The following is a 24,614-nucleotide window of genomic DNA, read 5'->3' as shown; positions in this document are numbered from 1 at the left end:
TTCCATATACAGTGCAAATATTTTGTCAACTTCATGATTTCATTTTTCAATTTGCTGATGATGGGTTTTTTGCTATACATAAGTTTAAAAACTTAATATCATTAAATCATTCACTTTAAACAGAACAAGTTACAGAGATCCAATATTCAAATATGAGAAAAACAGCGAAGGAAAACATGATTCTTAACTCTAGTTTATAAGAAAGAAAAGAACTGATCAATTTGACTACATGAAAACGGTTTTTATGAAAAACAAATTTAAGAAGAAAAACATAGAAAAATGTTTACAATACATGATAAGCACAAGGCTGATCTTAACACAAAAATCTGTAAGATTTGCTATAAGCAATTCAGAGAAAAAGAAATACAAATGCTCCACTTCACTCATAATCAAAGTGAGATATCCCTTTTTGCATACAGATTGACATGGATTTTTTCAAATTAATTATGCATAACATTGTGGTCATGTATAGTTGTGCAGAGTGTTCACTGCACAAGGGCATCTCTAGGCAAGGGAATGAGTTGGGACTGAATTCCTGCTAATATTCCACTTGTTAAATTGTGCCTGCAGGGCTGCCTCACTCAGAAGACGGAGTGACTTCAGTTTCTCACAAAGCACTATATGGTCTAAGAGAGATCCTGATATGCCTGCAGTGTTGGTGGGAGTTCAGAAAAAGGAATTTGCATATACTGAGCAGATATACTGATATACAGGCTCTCTGAGAGTAATTTGGCAAAGTCTATCAAAATAAAATATACAAATCTTTTGACTTGACGAGTCCACTGCTGGGATTTTACTGGTCCATGTAGTTCAAGATGTTTAGATAAAGATGCTCATTTCAGCATTTTTCATAATAGCCCACACACAAAAGAACCCCAAAACAATATAAAAATATAAACATAAAATATAAAAAATAATAGAGGTCTTTTAAAAAATTATGATGTATTTATATATTATAAAATTGCTTGTTAATAGGATTAAAAATATCAATATGGAAATATTTTGAAGTTATATTACATGAAAAACTCAAACTCTAGAGCAGTAACTATATAACATATCTTACTGTGTTTTGATAAAGATACATATACTTGAATGAAAATTTTCTGAAATTAAAACAAAACAAAAAAAAGTTGTTCATTCCAGGTTATAATTGGGAAGAGACTGGGGGTCTGGAAGGGAGAAAAACTCACTTTTAGCCTGAATTGTTTTATAAAGTTTTACTTCTAATCATGTGCATGTTATTTTCATTAAGGAAAATAAACTCTATCCATTTTTGCCTTCATGATTTCTTCCTATACCAGGTTTACACAGAAATGGGTAAGTATTCTGGGCAGGACCTGGGCACTGACCAAAATATGAAAACCTAAAAACACGGATAGATAGAGGTTCTATCATGGCCTAGGTGTGATGTTGAATACTTTACTCACTTGTTCCTTGTCTCCTAAAAATTAAAGAGTGGCTTTCTCTGCCCTTTTAACTCCAGGGCAGAGGCCAAGTAGCCAAGAGTTGGTCTGTGTGACACAGTGGGGGTGGGGTGGTGCTGAAGAAGACAGAAGAAATGGTTACTGGATTTAGATACCACCCTTCAGACAACAGGGCCAGAATAACACAGAATTCTTGAAGTAAAAAAACAAATAAACATAACCTTCATTCATATTATCATTGGCTTAAAGTGATCAGGCTGTTCCTTGAGAATATTTGTTGATTCATTCATATATTCAACAAACATTTATTGTGTCCAATCTACCATGCCTTGTACTTGGTCAGGGGAATACTGAAGTCTCAATGCTTCTAGGGGATGAGGCCAGAGGGTACTGAAACCACCCTCCTTGGTTACATTTTAGCCTGTGCTTAGAAATAATGGATCTAATTCCCAATAAAATACTAGCAACCAAATCTAGCAACACTTAAAAAGGATTATACACCATACCTGTGTAAGCTTTATTTCAGGAATGGAAACTTGGTTTAACATCTGAAAATCAATTAATATACTATACCATATTAATAGAATGAAGGACAATAAATGAATATCTCAACAGAGCAAAAAAAAAAGCCTTTGACTCTTGCATGACAAAGATGCTCACAAACTAGGAACAGAAGGGAACTTTTTGATAAAAGGGCATCTATGAAAAACCCACAGCTAACATGACACTAAATGGTAAAAACTGATTGCTTTCCCCTTTAGATCAGGAAGAAGACAAGAACGTTCACTCTTGGGCTCTGTCATGGTGGCTTTGCTGAAGAAGACCACCAGGCTCGTGGGACTGGCTGTATGTGAGTCACACAAGAGGCTAAGAATATTGTACACAAAGATTCTTGATGTTCTTGAGCAAATTCCTAGAAATGCAGCATACAGAAAGTATACAGAACAGATTACAAATGAGAAGCTGAGTACAGTTAAAGCAGAACCAGATGTTAAGAAATTAGAAGACCAACTTCAGGGTGGCCAACTAGAAGAGGTGATTCTTCAGGCTGAAAATGAACTAAGTCTGGCAAGAAAAATGATACAGTGGAAATCATGGGTGCCTTTAGTGGAAGAACCTCCTGCCAATCAATGGAAATGACCAATATAATCATGATTAAATGACTAGTGTGTTGATGGGAAACTGATGTAATTAAATGTTCTGTTACATTTAAAAAAAAAATTAACTCTTGCCACTTCTATTCAACATGATAGTGTATAATGAGTAAGGGCAATTAGACAAGGAAAAGCGATAAAAGACACTCAGATTGGAAAACAAGAAGTAAAATTATCTCTATTTGCACCTGACTTTGTATATAGATTTTGTAAATAGAAATCCTAAAGAATGCACTAAGAAACTACTGGGACTAAAAAATGAGTTCCACAAGTTTGCAGGGTATAAGATCAATATATAAAAATTTATTTTTGTGTATCTATATGCTAGGTAGCAACATTCTGAAAATGAAATAGGAATATAATTGCATTTATAATAGCATCAAAAATAATAAAATACATAGGGATAAATTTAACAAGGAAAGAGCAATACTTATACATTGAAAACTACAACACATTGTGGAAAGAAATCAAAGACGATCTAAATAAATGAAGAGACATTCGTGTTCACAGATTGAAAGACTTCATATTGTTTCTGTTTTTAAGACTTCATATTGTTAAGAGAACAGTGTTATTCAACACAATCCCTATCAAAGTTCCAGCTTTTGGCTTTTTTGCAGAAATTGACAAGCCGACTGATTCATACAAAAATGCAAAGGGACTAGAATAGCAAAAAGAATCTTGCAATAGAAGCACAAAGTTAGGGTGCCTGGCTGGCTCGGCTGGTAGAGCACACAGCTCTCAGGTTGTGAGTTCGAGCGCCATGTCGGATGTAGAGATAACTTAAAAATAAAATCTTTAAAAAACAAAAATTTTAAAAAAAGAACAAAGTTAGACGACACACTCTTCTGTTTTAAAACTTACTACAAAGCTACAGTAATCTACACAGTGTGGCATATTAATAGACATATAGACTAATGGGACAGAAGTAAAGTGTTCAGAAATAAACCCTTACATATACTGTCAATTGATTTTTGACAAGGTGCCAAGACAATTCAAGAGGGAAAGAATCATCTTTTCAGTAAATGGTGCTGGACAGCTAGATACCACATGGAAAAGAATGAAATTGGAGCCCTACAATGCATCAGACATAAAAATTGACTTAAAATGTATCACAGACCTAAATGTAGGAGCGAAAATTATAAAACTCTTAGAAGAAAACTCAGGTGTAAATCTTAACATTGGTTACACAATGGTTTCTTAGATATAACTCCAAAAATACAAAGCAAAAAAACCCCCATAAACATGAAATAATCAAAATTTCAAAATTCTGAATTGCAAATCATTTCAAGAAAGTGAGAAGACAATCGAGAGAATGGGAGAAAGTATTTGTAAACCACATATCTGGTAATGACTTATCTCTCGTACATAAATAATTCTTTTATCTCAATAATAGAAAGTCAAATTATCCAATTAAAATTGGGCAAAGGATCTGAATAGACATTTTTCCAAAGAAAACATACAGAAGGACAACATTTACATGAAAAGACGCTCAATGTCATTAGTAATTAGGAAAATGCAAATCAAAACCACGATGAGATACAACTTCATATTTACTAGGATGGGTACAATCAAAAAGATAAATAACAAGTATTGGCAAGGATGTGGAGAAATTGAAACCTTCATACACTGCTGGAGGGAATGTAAAATGGTACAGTTGCTTTGGAAAACTGCTTGGCAGTTCCTTAAAACAGAACATAAACATAGAGTTACCATGTGACCCAGCGTTTCCACTCCTAGAAATATACCAAAGAGAAATGAAAACATATGTTCACAATAACTTGCACATAAAGTTCATAGCAGTACTAGTCATAGAACCAAAACAGTGAAATAATCCAAATTTGTCCACCGACTGATGGAAGGATAGATAAAATGTGGTATGTCCATACAGTAGAATGTTATTTGGCAATGAAAAGAAATGAAGTACTGATACATGCTACAACATGGATGACCCTTGGTAACATTATGCTACGTGAAAGAAGTCAGTCACAAAAGGGCACGTGATGTATGTTTCCATTCATACGAAATGTTCAGAAATAGCAAATCGATAGAGATAGAAAGTAGATTAGTGGTTCATTAGGACTGGGGCTGGGGGTTGAGTAGGCTGGGAAAACAGACTGATGGTTACACAACACTGAATACACTAACAACAAATTGTACATTTTCAGGGGATGAATTTCATGGTATGTTAATTATATGTCAATAAAGTTGTTTTTAAAAAATAGAAATAATGGCTCTCACTGCATGTTTTCAGAAATAGTGATTAATGGTCTTCCTAAAACCTAGAGAAACAGACGCAGCCCTAAGCTGAAAGTTCAAGAGACTAAAATTAAGAGAGTGAAAAGCAAGCTGACTCGTGGCCTGTAACAATTATTTTACAAAAGCCCAAATCAAATATCTTTTATGGTCAAGCATAACCTTTTGTTTAAATAACTTTTTGTAGGGGTGCCTGGGTGGCTCAGTCGTTAAGCGTCTGCCTTCGGCTCAGGTCATGGTCCCAGGAACCTGGGATAGAGCCCCGCATTGGGCTCCCTGCTCCCCGGGAAGCCTGCTTCTCCCTCTCCCATTCCCCCTGCTTGTGTTCCCTCTCTGGCTGTCTCTCTGTGTCAAATAAATAAATAAAATCTTAAGTAAATAAATAAATAAATAAATAAATAAATAAATAAATAAATAAATAACTTTTTGTATACATCAGCTGCACAATTTCTTGACATGATTAGTCATTTTATTGGGAATTATAGCAATCTGGGTATTTTTTGCTGTACTGGCTAAGAGCTAGGACAGTCATATTTTAAGATTCTACTCTGCTTCTTAGTGATCAGTTATGTAATATTCTTTGCTTTTCGCAAAGGCAAAATTCACTTTTCTAATATTACCCCTAACAATATTTTCCAGCAAAAGAACTAAATTCAGGGCAGTATTTTATACTTGTTGTATTCGAGTGATGATTTAATTCTGTTTTACCAGTGCAGAGATTTAAAATAATAACTCTCCCTTAATATGAAAGAAGTCACCGTGCTTTAAAGTAAGACAAAGGCAACTAAGCCTCATTTGCACAAGATAGTTTACTAAAGTTAAGATCCTAATCACCCCCCCCAACCCCCCCCCACCCCAATCCCATCCCTAAAAGCCATATCAATATGGCTCTGATGTTCTGGAGCTTTGTACAACCTTGTCCTTAACGGGAAGGGAAGGTGTGATCTTTTTTTGGATTTTGATTTCTCTCCTTTGTAGAAGGTTCCTCCTTTGTGGACATTAACATAAGCCCCAGCAAAGCTTATGATTTTTGAGGGTGTGAAGCACTGCAGTATAAACAAACCCATGTGGGGGGAAGTTGGAATGATAGAATGCTATCTAGTTGGGAGACATCCTGGAGCTGATTAAAAAAACCTTCATCTCTGCCCTGTCACTTCCTTTCAGCGAGATCCTGTTAATGTTTACACAATTTTAAAAGTGTATCAGATATCTCAAGGGATAACGTAAAGGGCCCCTTGGAGGTTTTGTTTTTTTTTTAACTGTTGATGGAAAAATATCAAAATAGGACTTTTTACATTTATTTCATTATCCAATCACAAGTAACGCCACCAAAAAGTTGTTTATCCCTACCCTGCTGGAGAAATGCCAGGCTTATTACCTTCCTTCCCTTTCTTAAAGAAAATGGAAAAAACAAACTTTTTAAACAGATCGTTGTAACGATTCCATAAAACGAACTTTAGCCCTCGACAACTGAGTTTGCGAGGTACGTTGTCCCCAGCTTAAGAGCTTATGTGCCCAACATAAAACAAATTATCTTTTGAAACGATCACGCTTTTTTAAAGTTACGAAGTATTCAGAGTTCTGCCAGGATAAGAGAAAGCAACCAGCACTTCTACTCCGAAAACAAACCATAAATCAGTTGACAAGCTTGAAAGAATTCAGTCCTGGTCTGTTCGGAAGCCAAGCGTAAATACAGAAAAACCTGTTGGCTCGTCTATCTTGCTCTCTAAGTTTCGCGTTTCAAAAACACGGCAACACGCGAACGGCGCTGCTCGTAACGTTCGCGCTCGGAGGAAATTGAGATCAACACCCAGGCGAGGCATCCCGCACGGAAAATGGAGCCTGCGCCTTTAAGGTAAAACCGGCTGGATCCCAAAACGCATTCCACTTCTCCGCGACAAAGAGTTTGGGGGAGCGCTACCTCCCGGGTTTCTCCGAGGGACTTGGCGGCTTCGGGCAGAGCCCGACCTGCCGCGGAGCCCTCGGCCGTCCCAGCTGCCCTGAGCAAGCCCAGCGCCCGCGCGGCGGGGGCGCCCCGTGCGCCCGGACTCACCGCTGCTGGGCTGCGGGGACAGCGCGGAGACCGAGGTCTGACCCATGTCCGGGGTCGCGGGGCCAGGTCTGGCGATCACGCGGCTCCTTTGGTCCTTCGAGCATGGGTCCGTTCGCAGGCAGGTTTCCAAGCGCTCATTTCCCGGGCTGCGCGGAGCGGCCCGCCGGATTCCCTCGCCCTCTCCCCGGCGCGGGTCTCCCAGCCCGGCCGGCCGCAGCCGGCGAGGCGGATCCTGCCCAGCGGATGCCTGTCATTCCTCTATGCAGATTAGCTGGGGTCAGGGGTCACGGGGGAGGAGGGAGGGGAGAGAGCGAGGGGGAGGGGAGGAGGGGAATGGGCGCAGGGGCACGAAGTCGAGGGAAGGGGAGAGGCCGGCGGGCCCAGCGGCGCCTGCGGGGGCGGAAAGACCGGCACCCCCCTAGGGTAGTAGAGAGTTCAGGCGACTCCCGCGTAACTTAAAAGGTTCAATGTCAAATGATCCTTTAGGGCTGTGAGAAAAGGAATTAAAGTACTTAGTCACGGTACTTAATTTAACACAATTTGTTCTTCAAAGTTGGCTTCTCCCTCACATTCTGTTGGCAGTACTGCAGCACTGTTAGAGGTCTGCCCTGTGCGGGGCTTTCCTCGTTTTAAAAAGTAGCTTCCTTTTAACAAACAAAAAAAATTAGTGGCCTCGGTTACGTTGAACAATAAATCTGAAAGATGGATCTATGTCTGAGATCAGCAAAGGACAGACGGCTCTCTACCGCCTAAACTCCGGGAAGCGCACCTCTCCCATTTAAAAAGAATCACTGTGAAATCTCTGAAACCTTGTGGTAAGGTGTTTAAAATATACAAAAAGGTGAAAACAACAAAAACAAAGGGTAATTGAAGCTAACATTCCCTAACAGTTGAATTAAAACTTCCCATAAGTAAATCTTAACCCCAAATTTCTTAAAAATACGAATACAGATAAATACTCTTGGTATATACAATTGATGAGTAATCTATAGATTATATATATAGTGCATTATATAGAGATTATATATATAGTGCATTATATATAGATTATATATATAGATTATATAGTATATATTATATATAATCTATAGATTACTCATCAATTGCATATATGTATATATGTGTGTGTGTGTATATATGTGTATATATATCAATAGTGCATGAGACTGGGTAGTGGTCACATAAATGTGTTCACTTGATGAAATTTCACTGTATACCATGATTTGTGCATTTTTCTGAATGTATATATTTCATTAAAAAGTAACAAATTAACTGTAATATATTTAATTCATTTGCCACAGCTTTCACTTTTCAGATTATCCTAGACATTCCACTCTAAACTATTAAAAAGCTAGATAATATATATAATAAAATAATAATCTAAGTTATTTAATACCTTAAGCATGAAAATCTTTTTTTTCTGAAGTTTGTATTATTAAGATCACACACAACCTTGCTTTATTTTTTGAAAGACATTTACTTGTCTGTTTCATCATAATGATGTAAGTTGCCCTATTTTGTTCACACCCAAAGAGTCCACCCTCTATTGTGGAGAATTTTTTTTCCCCTAGAATACTGTGATCAATTATCTACTTCCCTTTGCCTAATTCATTCTTAAGACACTTGATTTTTTTTTAATGAAATTGAGGATTAACCAAGATGTGAGTTCTAATTAGGGCAATGAAATCAATCAACTAAATTTCTTTATAAAGTGCAAAACTGTTGTATTTTGGGAACACAGCCCACCTGGGGGACTCATCAGTGAGAGTGAACAATTATAATGGCTCTTCCATTTCTTTACTTTAGTAAGTTTGCCTTAAAACAATAACAAAAAAAATTCAAGTTACCTGTTTTCTCAACCTAAATTGAGAGGAGGAAACTTCACAGTCTTCCTTCCATTGATTGAGCCTAATTAATAAGGGAGGTCATTGATCATAAGAAATACACAGTAAATTTTGCACATTAAAAAAATGTAAATGGAGGGGCTCCAGGTGGCTCAGTCCTTTAAGCATCCGCCTCTTGGTTTCTGCTCAGGTCATGATCTCAGGGTGGTGAGATTGAGCCCTGGTTGGGCTCCTCACTCAGGCGGGAATCGGCTTCAGATTCTCTCTCCCTCTACCTCTGCCCCACCGGCTCATGCTCTCTCTCTTTCTCGCTCTCAAATAAATAAATAAATAAATCTTTAAAAATTAGGTAAATGTAATGACTTTTTTAAATTGACAAAGCCTAAATCTGAGGCTATTTTTGCTATCATTACTTCTTTTCCTTGAGAAACAATAGTGTGTTTCTTTCTTATTTCTTCTACAAATTCTTATTTCAAACATCAAAGGGGTACTCTATAGTTCTCTTCTTTCAGGATTTGCTAGATCCACCTATGTTTACCTTATTCAAAACCTTTCAGGATTCGCTAGTTAATATAATCTTAGCCTCATCTGAGATTCCTATAATCCCCCGATCAGGTTACACACTTTTCTCTGAAACTTTTCCAGTTCCATTACATTATCCTTGAAACATGTCAACCACAACTGCAATAAATGTGCATCAAGGTTTCTTTATAAGGGTGGGACAGTTATTCTATTTTGCTGCCTTTTTATCAAGGCTAAGGAATTATACTAATGAACACAGAAAAAGTCTACAGAAATCCCTAAATTCCATTTATAGGTCATCACGTTAGAATTTATCATCTAACAAGAGTATTTTAAGATAATTTCCAAAATTGCCTTTTTCTTGCCTTATTAGAGATAATCAATTATTCAGCCAATTTACAGTCTTACTAAGAGCTCTGGGTGTTAATCCTACAGTTTATAGTTTAACTATGGGAACATTTAATGTCATCGGAAAAATATGGACATTTCTCTGTGTATTACCTCTTTCCAGGGAGTTTATAAAAATGCTAAATAAGATTAGTGCCAACATCTAATTCTGAGGAAGCCATCTATTTATAATTCTTCAGCATTTATCCCATTGGTCCTGCTCTTTGGTCTGTGTTTCTAAACCAAACTCTTATCCAGTGATATCCTGATAAATACTCAACACTCGGGTTTGTCTGGAGGTAGGGGACAAGATTGATTTGTGACTTGTAAGTAGTATTTGCCGATTTCCTTAATGTAAATACTCCTACAATGGCCAATTCAACAAGCAGTTGACTGGCTTGCAAAATTTATGTCAATTGGCTAGCAAAATTCCTGGAAATTTACCAACTGGCTTGTATGAGCTGTCTTCAGCATACCACTACTTTCATCCTTTGTGATATGCTGTCATCAGGTCATACCATGACTGAAACTGAGCAATAGTCCATGTTAAGGTCTCCTAAAAATATAGAATGATGACATCTACTGATTTCTCCACCCTACAGTCTAAATATCTTTCAATCCCTGAAAGATTTATTCGTTTACCTCCAGAAAGAAGTTAAAGTGAGTGGATTAGTTAGGCAGAATTTCCCCTTCCTGAATCTGGTTTGCCTTTTGATAAAAAGGTTGGATGTACACATTGAGGTTTTCAAGCATTTTACCTTATCACACAGATTTCACTGGTCTGTCTGATTTGGAGTTATGAAGCTCTCCTACCTGGGGTACCCGAAGTTACACATGCACCCCTGATGGATGGAAATCACTAGATCTGCTAGATAAAAGTGAAAAGCATAAATAAACCTAAACTTTAGCCATCTATTTGTGGAAAAGTCTCTACCTACTAGGTCCAAGTCCAAATTGTAGACACATAATTTGGTGGCTAGAGAAGATGCTGTATAATTAGAACAGTCATCACTACCAAATCCTATCCTTTAGGTGACTGCCAGTCTTTTCTAGGCGGCCAAATCTAAGCTGGGAGTGGGAGAAAGAGTGAGATCTTTCTCCCTCAGAGCACAAACGCCATGAATACACATCCTGGGGGTCTGCTCTGCCCAGATGCTGCAAGATTCATTTTGAGACACCAGCAGTTGGGTGGGAGAGGAGGGTTAGGCAGACTCCCAGCAGATGAGATGTTGGTCAGAAGAGTGGTGGTCCAGGAAGCAAAGTGGCTGGTGGTGGCCATGTACAAGTAGACAAGGATTCTCTTAATTGCCACTCTTATTCCTGGACTTGGCCATGAAAATTTGGCGAATTACAGACATTTCCCTGAGTCAGGGGAATTACAGTCAAAGAAAAACCCTTTCCTACTGGGAAGGAAATGGAACTTAGTGATTAAAACTGAGTAATTTCCCAAATAGGATTTTTTTCCTCAATGTATTAGTTTGTTTTCTAGATACAATGGTCAGAAGAAAAAACTAAAATTCACAGGTAATCTAAGACCACTATGTTAGCCAATTATTTTCTTTCTATTACCATTGTCAGATTTATTAAAAAGCAGAAAACTGTCTTTTCTTCCTTCCGCTGATGGAGGTGCTAGAGGGCAGTTTTAATTTTTTTAGTATATGTGCTGCCGAAGCGAGCACGCTAGAAAGCAATTTTTAAAGTTAGAAGGCTATTTTAACACAAGGGGTTCTAATAATCAGGTAAAAGAATACATAACTCAGAAACTAAAAACTAATATTAGCAAACATTTTTAAGTATTAAGGTACTTTTTCTAGTAGAATGTGTGCTGGGTTTTGAAAACTTTGTATTACTCCAAAATTTGGCTACATTTTGTGAAAGGAAGCTTACTAAGAAAAATGTAATTACTAAAATGCAAATTAAAATTTTACTGGATCTTATAATTTCAGTTGAAATTCTGTATACATAACTAGCGTTTACTTTTTTAAATGTTATTCTATAGCATTGCAACCAAATGCTTCCTATGCCTTTTATTTGGACAATTCTGAGAGATTTTAGTTTTAACATGAAAATATAAACAGACAAAGGAGAATTTTGGTTAAGAAAAGAATTATAACTTTGGGCATTCTAGTCATATTAAGCATCAGTAGGAGAGAAAAACACATTCCACAAGTATTAGAACAGGAAACAAACCTGTAAAACAGGCTTTTCTTTCCTATTGTTCTCATATTTTTATATGATTTATTTCCTGAGTTTTCCTTCTACTGCTTGCTCAAGCTAGGATTATCAAAATACTTTGCCCCTGCCTTGCCCTTAGTGAGTCTCCACAGAGGGCGTGGTGTATCTCACGTGTGCTTACTTAGTGATTGAGTTGGACAGTTGGAAGATTTATCCTGGAAAATAAAGACCTTATGGGTGGTGCTGCAATTTCCTTTCCCCCAAATTTTCCCCGCCCCAGGAGAAATAGTGTGTAATTTGCTGCACTTCATTCCACAGGAAAGATAAATTACTCATCCACAGTGTCTAAGACTCTGACAGCTGCTGTAAAATTAATAATCTTTAATTACTGATCAAAATCTATAGAGACCAAGCCTTAAAGACATCTTTAATAATTACTGCCCAATTTACAGAAAACAATTGCTTAAAGTAAGGTCCAAATCATTGGTGTGGTTTTTTTTTTTTTTTAAGATTTTATTTATTTATCTGAGAGACAGAGAGAAAGAAAGAGAGAGAGAGCAGGTGTGAGTGAGCACAAGCTGGGGGTGGTGGTGCAGAGAGAGGTAGAAGCAGATTCCCCACTGAGCAGGGAGCATGATGTGGGGCTTGATCCCAGGACCCTGAGATCATGACCTGAGCGCCAAAGGCAGATGCTTAACCAACTGAGCCACCCAAGCGCCCCCAAATCATCATTTTATTAACCATCACATCCATCCCTAGGACCTACCAAAATGTCTGGCACACAGAGGGCATTCGATACCTATGTGATGAACAAAAGAATAAGCATTTACATTACCTCCGTAATTACAGCAACTTGAAGTATGGATTAAAAAAATCATCTAGAACTATATGTATGCTTTTGATAATAGTATACAGACTCCATAGCAAAATAATATCAAGTCTGTCAATGACTGTAAATTTGCTTTTATATGCCATGCTATGAATAATCGTCTATTCGTTCAATTACATTGACTGAGCACCTCCCATCAGCCCAGCACCTATAGCACATGGGACATAAATGAGGTACAGACCCTACCCCAGCGAGAGTTCATATATATATATATAGTGAAGGGTGGGTATTGTGGCTTACACATAAATGATTATAAAAGTGAGTACTATGATAGAGATTTGTTCCACCAAGAGTTAAGGATGAACAATGGGCTGCTACAGAGGAGGCTCTAAGCTTTATTAATTGCCAAATCTGCATCTTTCCAGCACGGAGTCAGCAATTCATTCTAAAGATGCCTCCAGATTATGACATACTTCCTAAATCAAAGAAAGATTAAATTTTGATAATGTGTGGATCATCTAAACTGCACTTGTTTATTTATTGCTTACAGCTTTTTGAGGAATAATTTACAAACCCTAAAATCTATTCATTTTATATAAACAGTTCAATGAGTTTTGGTAAACAATAGTGGAATCACCACCACAAGAGCATTTTAGAAAACTTTGAGAGCCCTCAAGAGTTCTTTCATGTCCTGCAGTTAATCCCCATCCCACCCCCTGGCACTGGGCAGCTACTGACCTTTCCATCCCTGTTGTTTTGACTTTTCTAAAACTTCATATAAATGGGATAATACCATATGCAGTTTTTTTATATGTCTTCTTTCATTTAATGTTTTTGATATTCATCCATATTATATGTATCAGTATTCTGTTCCTTTTTGTTGAGTAGTGTTCCATTGTATGGCTATAGCAAAATTTGTTTAACCATTTACCAATTACTTGACCTTTGGGTTGTAACTTTATCTCATTGTATTCCTGTGCTGTAAAAATACATAAGATCTAATATTGGATTATATTTATTATATTATATTATATTATATTATATGTGATAGTTCTGTATAAATAAGAATTATTTATTGGTTCATTATTTACCCAGCAAATATTTATTATGCTTCTTCTTTGTATCAGGGCCTGTTCTAAGTATTTTATATATAGAATTAAACACAAAGTAAAAATACCTGCACTCAGAACTTATATTTTACTGAAAGGACAGAAAATTAGCAATGAACACAATAAGTCAGTAAATTTTATAACAATTTAGAAGATGAAAAGTGATATGAAATAGAGAAGAGTAGGAGATTGGATTAGCATGGGATGGTTGTGATAGTTCTCACTGAGAAGATGTTATTTGAGCACAGACCCAAAGGAGGTGATGGAGTTAGCCACCTGGCTATCTGAAGGAAAAGCATTCCAAGCAGAAAGGCCAGTTAATACAAAGATAAGAGTATGCTGTATGTTCAAGCAGTATATTGGAGTACTAAAGGAAGGGTGGATGAGAAAGTGATTATAAGCCTTGTAAGACCTTGTAGTTGACCATGGACTTTGGCTTTTGCTATAAATGAGATGGGGAAGCAGTGACAGTTTTGACCAAAAAAAAAAAAAAAGAAAGAAAGAAAAAAGACAGGATCCGACATATTTTAAGATCACTATGGCTTCTGAGTAGAGGACAGGGGAGACTAGGTTGGAAGCAGAGAAAACAGGAGAGATACTACAGGAATAATCCAGGCAGGAAATGATCTCGACTTAGACCAGTTTGGCAGCAGTGGGAATGGTGAAATGTACCTGGATTCTGGATCCATTTTAAGGTAGAACCAAATTTCTTCATGGGTCGAATGTGGGGCACGAGAGAATAGAGATGAAGCAAGGATGACTTCAAAATTTTGTATGAGCAACTGGGGAAGGACCAAATTGCCATGAATCCAAATGGGACAACAGTGAGTAGAGTGGGTTTAGAGTGGAAAATTATAGGTCCAATTTTGAGATGTTCAGTAGACATCCAAGGGGAGAATTAAAACAATGCTAGGTGTCACCAAGGAAAAAAAAATCTAGACACATCCTAGTAAAATCAAGTATTAAGAATACAGAGAAAATCAAAAAATTAGTAAGTAGACAAGACAGATGACACATTAAGGAATCCCAATAAATTGAAGAAGACAACAGAGTTATATTTTCTTGATGTTACAGAGAAATAACTATCCACTTAGAATTCCATACCCAGATAAACAATCACTAAGTCAAATAATCACTCACTAAAAGTGGTTAATCACTAAAGGTACTTCTACAGATATTCCTTAACAAGAAAGAAAATGAGCCCAGATTAAGGGTGAGATGCAAAAAACAATGGTGGGTACAGAAATCGATAAAATTATGGTGGACTTAATAAAATATTGGGTATGCAAAATGGAGAGGTAGTCAGTAAATTTTTAATATATGTTAAGGTCCTGATTTTGACCAGAAAGAGGACGGACAAATTGAATAGTTTTTGATTTTGTTAGAAAAAGTTATTGTTCCAAGTAATAAGAAAAATACAATAATAAGCTTCCAAGTCAGTAAATAAAAGAAAGGGAAAATAGAAGTTTCACTAACCCAAATAATGAGATAGTAAAATGAAAGAAAAAAAAATTGAAAAAGAGCATGCTAAAAAAGATGATGCAAATTAAGATGGTCAAGGCAAGTCCAAATCAGTAATCCCAATAAATATGAAAGGAATATCTTTATCTAATGACAGACACTAAAAGACTGGAGGAAGCAGAAATATTATATATCTTTCTCTCTCTGCCAACTTTAGGATATACATCCCAAACAACAAAAGCTGAAAATAAAAACATGAAAAATACATACAAAGCAAATGCTTACCAAAGGAAAACTGGTATATCAATATTAATAATTGGGGTGCCTGGGTGGCGCAGTCAGTTCAGCATCTGACTCTTGATTTCAGCATCATGATCTCAGGGTCCTGGGATTGAGCCCTGTGTTGGGCTCTGCACTCAGCGGGGAGTCTGCTTGAGGATTCTCTCTCTCCCTCTTCCTTTGCCCCTCCCCCCATGCTTGCTCTATCTCTCTCTAAAATAAAATAAATAAATCTTTAAAAAAAAGATGAATTAAAATTCAAGTCAAAATAATAAATAGAATAGAGGGATCTATTACAAAGGATAAAAAGAGTAACAAGAAGATACACATACAAATTATTAAGGGGTATACCCCTACCGTCAGAACCTTGAAATATTAAAAGCAAAAACTAACAGAATTGCAAGGATAAATTGACAAACCCACAATAATATGGAGAGATTTTAACATATCATCAAAAAGTAATAAGATCAAGCAGGCAAAATACTTTCAAGGATAGGGATTTGAACAATCCAATTGACAAGCTTAAAGTAGATGTATGTAGAGCCCTGTACTCAAATGGCAACTATACACTGAGTTAATACTGGATCATATGCAAAATCCCAATAAATTTTAAAGACTTCATATTGAACAATCCACAATCTCTGACCATAATTAAATGTATTGATTTCTTAGAAATACATTTCTTAGAATCTTAAAAACAGGAACAAAAATGTCTCCCATATATTTTTGGAAATTAAAAAAAAATGTACTCCTAAGAAACACAAGGAAGTCAAATTGTAACTTATAAAATGTTTAGAACGGAAAACAATGGAAGTATCACAGAACATGTGAGTTGATGTTAATGTGGTAATTAGAGGTATATTTAAAACCCTGACTGCCTTTATTTTAAAGGAAGGAAGGAAGGAAGCTAAGGAAGGAAGGAAGGAGGGAGGGAGGCAGGCAGGTGGCTTTAGGGATAAACTCACACATTAAATTAGTTAAGTATTAAACTGATGAGGGTGAAAAAGGAAAGAACAGAGAAGAAGGGGAATTAAAAAGGGGGGCACAAACAAAAGAACTAAAAATCAAGAGAGGCGATTCATTGCTTTGGTATATTCAGTACCATCATTCATCCATGTGAAAAGCAGGGGCTGACTCAATGAGAGAATGCTCTACACTTTTGAATGGAAAAAGTAACTGGAATGTAGGTGAAGACAATTCAAGATGAAAAACAGAACTACCTGGAAGTTAGAAGAGTTGAAACATCACTAGTAGAAAGGTGAATTTACTTTTTTTTGAGAGAGAGAGTGCATGTGCACATGCAAGGGGTGGGGATGGCAAAGAGAGAGGAAGAGAGAGAATCCTAAGTAGACTCCAGGGAGGAGGAGGAGGGAGAGGAGGGGGGAAAGGGAGGGGAAGGAGGAAGTGGAGGGGTAGGAAGGGGAGGGGGAGGAGGATGAGTGGCTCCATCCCAGGACCCTGAAATCATGACCTGAGCAGAAGCCAAGAGTCAGATGCTTAACCAACTGAGCCACCCAGGTGCCCCATAGGGAAGTGAATTTAAAACTTACTGTTTTACATTCAGGGAGAAAAATACAGATTCATTTTTAGTGTTATTTAAACCACTTCCATTATTAAAGAGCTCAGCATCCTAGAATTAAAAATGGATGAAGAACTCCTATCTACGGCTTATTTTTGTTTCCTTTAAAGTAAATATCTCTCTGTAATATTTTTTATTTGTAGTATAATGGTATCTTTAAAACTCCAAATAGCATCTTAAGGGAATCACAAACAAAATAAATAGTTTGTCATATTTAACAGGCTTAACTTCAACTGTTCTTTGGTATTTTATTTTATTATTTTATTTTTGATAAAGATTTATTTATCTATTTTAGAAAAAAAGAGAGTGCAGGAGCAGGGGGAAGGGCAGAAAGAGAGGGAGAGAGGAAGCAGACTCCCCACTGAACAGGGAGCCCCATGCAAGCTAGATCCCATGACCCTGAGATCAAGACCTGAGCAAGGGTCAGACACTTACCCAACTGAGCCATGCAGACATCCTACTTCTGGTATTTTAAAACAGAAAACACCCTACAAGGTTGGTTCCTAAAAACATATTTAATTTTATTAGAACTTAAATCTAAGAAATGCCTCCAAGTAACACAACCCTCTAGGGAAAAGTTGTACATAGTGAAGAGGCTTTATAATATAAAATGGATTTCAGTAACTGCAAATTACTTCTCAATTAAGGAAAGTTGACACATTCTCCAAACAGGTGATGGAGATGGAAGCTGAGAAGTGGGGGGGTGGGAGGGTTGGGGAGTGTGAGGCACCTTGCAGGTGTTCAGACTTAATCTTTCATCAAAACAAGATTTATTCAGGGAGAAATCATATAATCACACAATTAATAAGTAGACATACAAAATGGGCTTGGAATATTGCCATTTTAAATCTACACACCCCTCTCCCAAGCAATGACGCTTTTTCATTGAAGCATTTTCATTCCCCAACTTCTTATGAGAATGCACAAGGGAAATTTCTACAGGGCAGAGGAGAGCCCAATATACAAGAGAGAAGCAAATTTTACCTGAAAGTTTTACTGTTACACTTTAAAAGACATGTAGCAGGAGAAAATGCTGTGAATTTTGCTTTTCTGGGAAGTATTCCAAAACCCACATGAAGCCCCCAAGATTTCACTATTTTTTCGGATTATTTGATTTCTTCTTCAGAGGTGTGTATATACACTATTATTTTGTGAGCCAATGAGACATACTATGATATATTTCTTTGAACCAATGATGAATATAATATTCAGCTACATTTAGTCAACATTACTATACATTTCCCATTTTCATCTGTGACTTTAGGGTGATAATTCTTGCTTTGTTTCCAAGTTAAATATTACCCTATTTCATCTAGACTTTTTCATTTTTATGCAAAGCACCATGAATATTGAGTTGTATCCCATTATTTATGGCAATATAGAAATATCTGGTACCATCTGCAGAATGAGACTTTCTTTTCATAGCCTGACAACACTGCAGTTACTAAAAATTCATTGCTTCTTTTCATCCCATATTCTATCTAGGTTTACTGAAAGCCTTGATTCTCAAATCTCTGTGTGTCTCCCCCTTTTATTACTATCTAGAGGACTCATCCTCCTTTGCGTTTTATTTTCTATGTCGACATGGGTTGATTGATTCTTGAAATCTGGCCTCCAGTTCTCCTATATTTTATGTTCTAAAAGGTATGTTGGCTTAGATGTTAAATCCTCTGGGACCTTAATCTATATATTTCTTTTTTTTTTTTTCCCATGTAAACCTTTTGTTTTAATAAATAAGACCGATTCATGGCTTAGGTTTTAAATCACATTTACAGATGAGAAACACTTCTAGGCCCAAACAGGTGAACTGTGAAGCTGCTATTGCTGGCAGGAATGCATGCCCTCCATGCATTTGAAGCCTAAAGAGCAGAGACTGAATGTCAGAGAACACCATACACATCACCCTCTAGACTCGAGAACTGACAGCAGAAGACGAGAGGAAGAGCAGAGACTCAGGGAAGCTCCAGCAACCACAATCTGATACCTTCACCTTCATGCTACAGAAGCAAATGAAAGTTGTACTACTTTCAGATAAGCTAAGAAGGAGGTTTCCTGATCATAGTAAGTGAAACTTTCTCTCATGTTAACAGTTAGGCCAAGGGCATTAGCTACAGAGAGGATCCACTAATAAATACAGAATATTAGAAAAGTGAAGAGGAAGCCACACAGATATCTTGTTTCTTCAAATATCAGAAACTTCCGCATGACAGCAGGAGAGCAGTGGATGAACTCCACCTCGCCCAAAGGTTTGGTCCAAAAGCTCCCTGTTGGCATTTGCACCAAATAAGGCTCCCCGTACTTCTGGCATCATCTGCTGGGCTATGAGATCCAGCCGGCTTTCTTGGGTATTGGAAACTTTTATTTTACAATCTCCATTACAGATCTCAACTCCACCAGCTCTTTCCTCAGGCAGGTAGGCCTCCTGATCAATTTGGACATCAACATCTTTTTTGGTGGCAATTTTGTACATAGGAATTCCTTTTTGCACTGCATGCTTTACCAGAGGGAAATTCTGCTTCCTGCAACGAACAATCATTCAGGGTTCTAACAACTGGTACAAACCCTGGAGGACCAGTCCATCCAGCAGCACATGGTAGCTGGTTGTATCTTTTACCACTTTGATGAGTCTCTGTTTTGCTTCATTTAGTAGGTCTGTAATAAGGTCATCTCTTGCTCTGAGGACTTTGAGCCTTGCTTGATTCATGAAACTAGAAATCTGAATTTTCTGGGCGCCTGGGTGGCTCAGTTGGTTAAGCGACTGCCTTCGGCTCAGGTCATGATCCTGGAGTCCCGGGATCGAGTCCCGCATCGGGCTCCCTGCTTGGCAGGGAGTCTGCTTCTCCCTCTGACCCTCCTCCCTCTCATGCTCTCTGCCTCTCATTCTCTCTCTCTCTCAAATAAATAAATAAAATCTTTAAAAAAAAAAAAGAAATCTGAATTTTCTTTTGCCTTTTCTTTCTTTTCTTTTCTTTCTTCTCATAGTATTCCATAATCTTCAGTCTTTGGGTTTGCACAAGACGACCTTTCTCAATGTTGAACTCTTCCTCTGCCTTCACATCTATTTCCTCTGCTTTCTCATTGGCTTCTTGTTCAGTAAAAGCCATCATATGCTTAATCTGCTTTTGCACGTCAGCATCGCTGAGGGCCATTGCGAAAGCTCTGCTAGGCCAGAGGCCCACTGGCTCTAGCTTAGGTTGGAAGGGGGCAGTGGAAGGAAGGGGAAAAGAAAATCCAGCAGAGCTTTCGGCTTCCTTCGCTTTATAATCTATATATAATTTCTATAGCAACTTCCCCGACGGAATTTGTCTCTCGTCACTCTCCTGTGTCTCCTGCGCTGAACTGAATGTCATTTGGAGGCCATGTCTTATTTACCATTGTAACACCAGCACAAAGTCAGCATATGGGTAAGGGCTCAGGAACTATGTATTTTATATATGAAGGAAGAAATGAAGAAAGGAAGGAAGGGAAGGAGGGAGGGAGGGAGAGAGGGAAGGAAGGAGATGATTTGTACCAATGAATCGTTTAGTCCTGTGGGTACCCAGGGAAATAGGAAAAGGAAATTGAGGCAGTAAAAGTAGTGTGGGCTTTACTATCAGGCCTAGTGATAAACAACAGTGTCATAGAATATCATTTACAGATAAGTCCTTATGTTTTTTGATTCACTAATTGAGAAAACAGAATCTGAATATTTCCTTTTTTTTTTTTTTAAAGATTTTTATTTGTTTATTTGACAGAGAGAGAGAGAGCAAGGGAGGGAACACAAGCAGGGGGAGTGGGAGAGGGAGAAGCAGGCTTCCCGCCGAGCAGGGAGCCTGATGCGGGACTCGATCCCAGGACCCTGGGACCATGACCTGAGCCGAAGGCAGACGCTTAACGACTGAGCCACCCAGGTGCCCAGAATCTGAATATTTTCATAATCACATTGTTATGCATCTACTAAATACACACATTTACGTTTTCAATGTCCCCAGTTAAAACTTTGTTCAACTTCTCCTTTGAGATTACTGGCCTATATCTATTTGTTAAAAATTGATTTGGTTGAAAACAGCAGTGCTAAAGCTAAACAGAAATGCCCATTAACTCACAAATCACTGCACCCAGGTTAACAAACTGGAGGGAGGATTCTAATTTACTCTGCTTTTGTAGGAAGGAAATATTTGATAACTGAGGTAATGCAAGAAATATTTCTTTTTTAAAAAAGATTTTATTTACTTATTTGACAGAGAGAGAGAGTACAAGAAGGGGGGGTGGCAGGCAGAGGGAGAGGGAGAAGCAGGCTCCCCACTGAGCAGGGAGCCCGATGCAGGGCTCCATCTGAGGACCCTGGGATCATGACCTGAGCTGAAGGCAGACACTTAACCGACTGAGCCACCCAGACACCCCACAAGAAATATTTCTTAATGGGGTTCCTGGGTGGCTCAGTTGGTTGAGCGTCTGACTCTTGGTTTCAGCTCAGGTCATGATCTCAGGGTCATGAGATTGAGCCCTGCATGGAGCTCTGTGCTCAGCATGGAGTCTGCTTGTCCCTCTCCCTCACTCTGACCCCCCTCCTGACTTGCGCATGCGTACGTGCACGCACACACACACACGCACACTCTCTCTCTCTCTCTCTCAAATAAATAATCTTAAAAAAAAAAAAAGTTTGTTAACACTGGGGGTATGGTGGAGAGATGTTAAGGTAGCCCCCTGATATTCACATCACTGTGTAAGCCCCTTTCCGTGAGAATGAATGGGATCTGTGACTTGCTTCTGATCAATAGATTATGGCAAGGATGTATGCGATTATGTGTGCGTGATTGTGTTATGTAAGGTTATAATGTCTGTCTTGTTAGGAGACACTGTATTCCTGGCTTTGAGGAAGCAAATGGTATGTTGTGTGCTGCCATGTGGAGAGTGCTGAGAGGCAAGCAGCAGAAGGCAACCTCCAGGCCAAGGCCAGCAACAAACTGAGGCCCGCAGTCCCACATTCTGCAAGGAGTAGAATGCTGCCAGCAGCCTCCCTGGGCTTGGGAGCATAGCCTTCCCCAGGGAAGCCTCAGATGAGACCACAGCCCTGGCTGACACCTTGACTGCAGTTTGTGAGGTCCTGAGATTCAAAGCAGAGGACCCCATTGAGTTGTGCCTTAACTCCTGACACACAGAAACTGAGATAATACGTATTGTTTTAAGTTGCTACATTTGTGGTAATATTGTTACACCGCAATAGATAACTAACACAAGTGGGAATACAGATTACTCGAAAGGAAGATGTATTTAGTAAAAATGGAGGACTAGAGGAAGTAGAATATATGTGAAGTTTACTTTGAATTGAGGGAGAGGCATATCAGGGAATAGGAAGAGACCTTAAGCAGCTGAGGAAGGAAACCAGATGGTTAAACTAACACTTTTCCCTTTGATGAGTTCAGGCTAGCGCCAGAAAAATACACTATAGATAATAATTGAGGACAAATGTAGTTTATATATCAAAATATATGGCTTTATAAACTTATATCATATTTCATTCAAAAATATTATAGTGGATGGGCGCCTGGCTGGCTCGGTCAGTGGAGCATGCAACTCTTGATCTTGGGATCATGAGTTCAAGCCCCATGTTGGACATAGAGATTACTTAAAAAAAAAAAAAATTATACCAGCAAAGCTGAATTGTCCACTTCCACCCAGTATATCTGAACTGTAGAAGCAATTCTTAGGAAGTCACTTATAGCCCTCTTAGGAAGTCACTTATAGCCCAAAGTGTGAATCTAAGCCCTAAGGACTGTGGCTTGTGATCCATTCTTGACCCTCAAAGAAGTATCTGGACCCATTATCTGCAACTCTTAGACATCCAGCTGTGGCTGCCTATTGTGTTGTATGATACAGAGTAGTATAATAATATAGAATAATGTAGGTTATATACATTATATCATTCTATCTTTCTAATTACTATTCCAAATAAAAAATATAGACTGAAAGCACAAGAGTAAAATTGCTCACATTATCTATCATCTATCTATCATGTATCTATCTCTCTATCTATCTATCTATCTATCTATCATCTCTCTTACTATTGGAATATAAGCTCCATGAAGAAAAAGATTTTTTTTGTTTAGTCTTTTCCCCTTGCATATTGGTGGCAATCAATAAATATTTGTTGAATGAATGAAGCGGCTCCATATTTCCCTATCATTTTCTCATTTGTAAATGGGGGTGATAATAATAGTCTCCACCTGAATCAATTGTAAGGACTAACTGATGTAATACATGTGAATTGATTAGAACATAGCCTTGCATATAGTAACTGAACAGTAAAAACTAGTTACTATTAAAGCACATTATCTAATTTACTTATTGAAGGAATCTATTAGGAAAAAGAACCTGAGCACTGTAATTCATTTACAAATACAGGAGAATCTCACCATTAAGGAGGTTCAACTTCATGTTAGGTTTTCAGTTCAACTTGAACTTCAAGAATTTAAAGTAATTTTGAGGGATGCCTGGGTGGGTCAGAGGGTTAAGCGTCTGCCTTCAGCTCAGGTCATGATCCCAGGTCCTGGGATGGAGTCCCACAGCGGGCTCCTTGCCTGTTTCTCCCTCTGCCTGCTTCTATCTCTGCCTGCCACTCCCCCAGCTTGTGCTCTCTCTGACAAAAAAAAAAAAAAAAAAAAAATCTTAAAGTAATTTTGAAGTAAATTTGAATATAGAAGTACACCTCCAAAATAACAGAGGACTCAAAGTCAAAAGCTTAAATGTGATTTTTTTTCTATGGAAGTGTATACAAACTTGTGCTTTTTGTATATCATAAATTCAGAATCTTTCTAGTCCAGACTCTAACTCAAGCAGAAACCCCTTCTGACATTCCATCCAAGTGGTCAGGAAACTTTTCAAGTCTTTCCTAAAATTACAAACACTGGCCATACCAGTTGGGGAGAATATATAGCAACTAGACTTTCATACATCGTTGGTAGGAGTATACAATGATAACTTGGAGTTTGGAAATTTGGTCTGGCAGTTTCTACAAAGTTAAACACACACCTATACTATGACTCAGAAATTCTCCTTGCAGGCATTTATCCAGAAGTGAAAACACATATCCATTAAAAGAACTGTTCAAGAATGTTCATAGAAGCTTTATTCATAATAGCCAAAAACTGGATCAAATGTTCATCAACAGAAGAAGGGAGAAATATATTTTGTATATCCATCAGTGGAATACTACTCAGCAAGAAAACATTTTGATGTGCTGCCCAGAATCCCCCTCAGGAATAAAGGACTTATTTCCCCATCTGCTGGGGGCACTGCTGGAAGACAGCCCTCAGCAGTCAGCCCTTTTTTTGGCGGGGGGGGGGGCGTAGAATTTTCTTGGCTGAAACACACAGCCTTGCCCAAAGGACCACCTTCTTCCTGGAGAGGCAGTCTACGTCCAATGCCCAATCAACATGGGGTTGGGCAGAATGTGCCCCAACTTGAGATCACTCTGACAGGCCATCCAGCTCCAGAGCTCCCCTTGGCAGGCAGGAACTACCCATGTACCCATGGAGGCCATTGCTGGGAGCTCCCCTTGGGATC

At 38.1% G+C, this 24,614-nt stretch overlaps 2 protein-coding genes and 1 pseudogene across 3 annotated transcripts in view; 1 reads left to right on the top strand and 2 right to left on the bottom strand.

The window, feature by feature from the left end:
- Positions 1–7,113, bottom strand: part of PHACTR2 (phosphatase and actin regulator 2) — a 114,882-nt gene extending 107,769 nt beyond the window's left edge. Inside the window, exon 1 of one of the 2 annotated variants that reach the window (XM_034990868.1) lies at positions 6,885–7,113. In XM_034990868.1, the coding sequence (XP_034846759.1) occupies positions 6,885–6,930 (46 nt within the window). In that variant the 5' untranslated portion in view covers positions 6,931–7,113. The remainder of the gene's footprint in view (positions 1–6,884) is intronic. The other variant, XM_034990869.1, reaches the window with a different exon arrangement.
- LOC118000958 (NADH dehydrogenase [ubiquinone] 1 alpha subcomplex subunit 5-like) lies at positions 2,223–2,635 on the top strand. The gene has a single exon (XM_034990870.1). The coding sequence runs from the start codon at positions 2,226–2,228 to the stop codon at positions 2,562–2,564; it is 339 nt and encodes a 112-aa protein (XP_034846761.1). The 5' UTR covers positions 2,223–2,225; the 3' UTR covers positions 2,565–2,635.
- Positions 7,114–18,793: 11,680 nt separating the features above from the next.
- LOC118001486 lies at positions 18,794–20,754 on the bottom strand (annotated as a pseudogene).
- Positions 20,755–24,614: the final 3,860 nt, after the last annotated feature.

Source organism: Mirounga leonina, unplaced genomic scaffold, assembly GCF_011800145.1.
Source record: "Mirounga leonina isolate KUSES-001 unplaced genomic scaffold, KU_Mleo_1.0 Mir_53, whole genome shotgun sequence".
Lineage (NCBI taxonomy): Eukaryota > Metazoa > Chordata > Mammalia > Carnivora > Phocidae > Mirounga > Mirounga leonina.
Note: the sequence above shows the minus strand (reverse complement) of the source record. Positions and strands in the feature narration are given on the sequence as shown.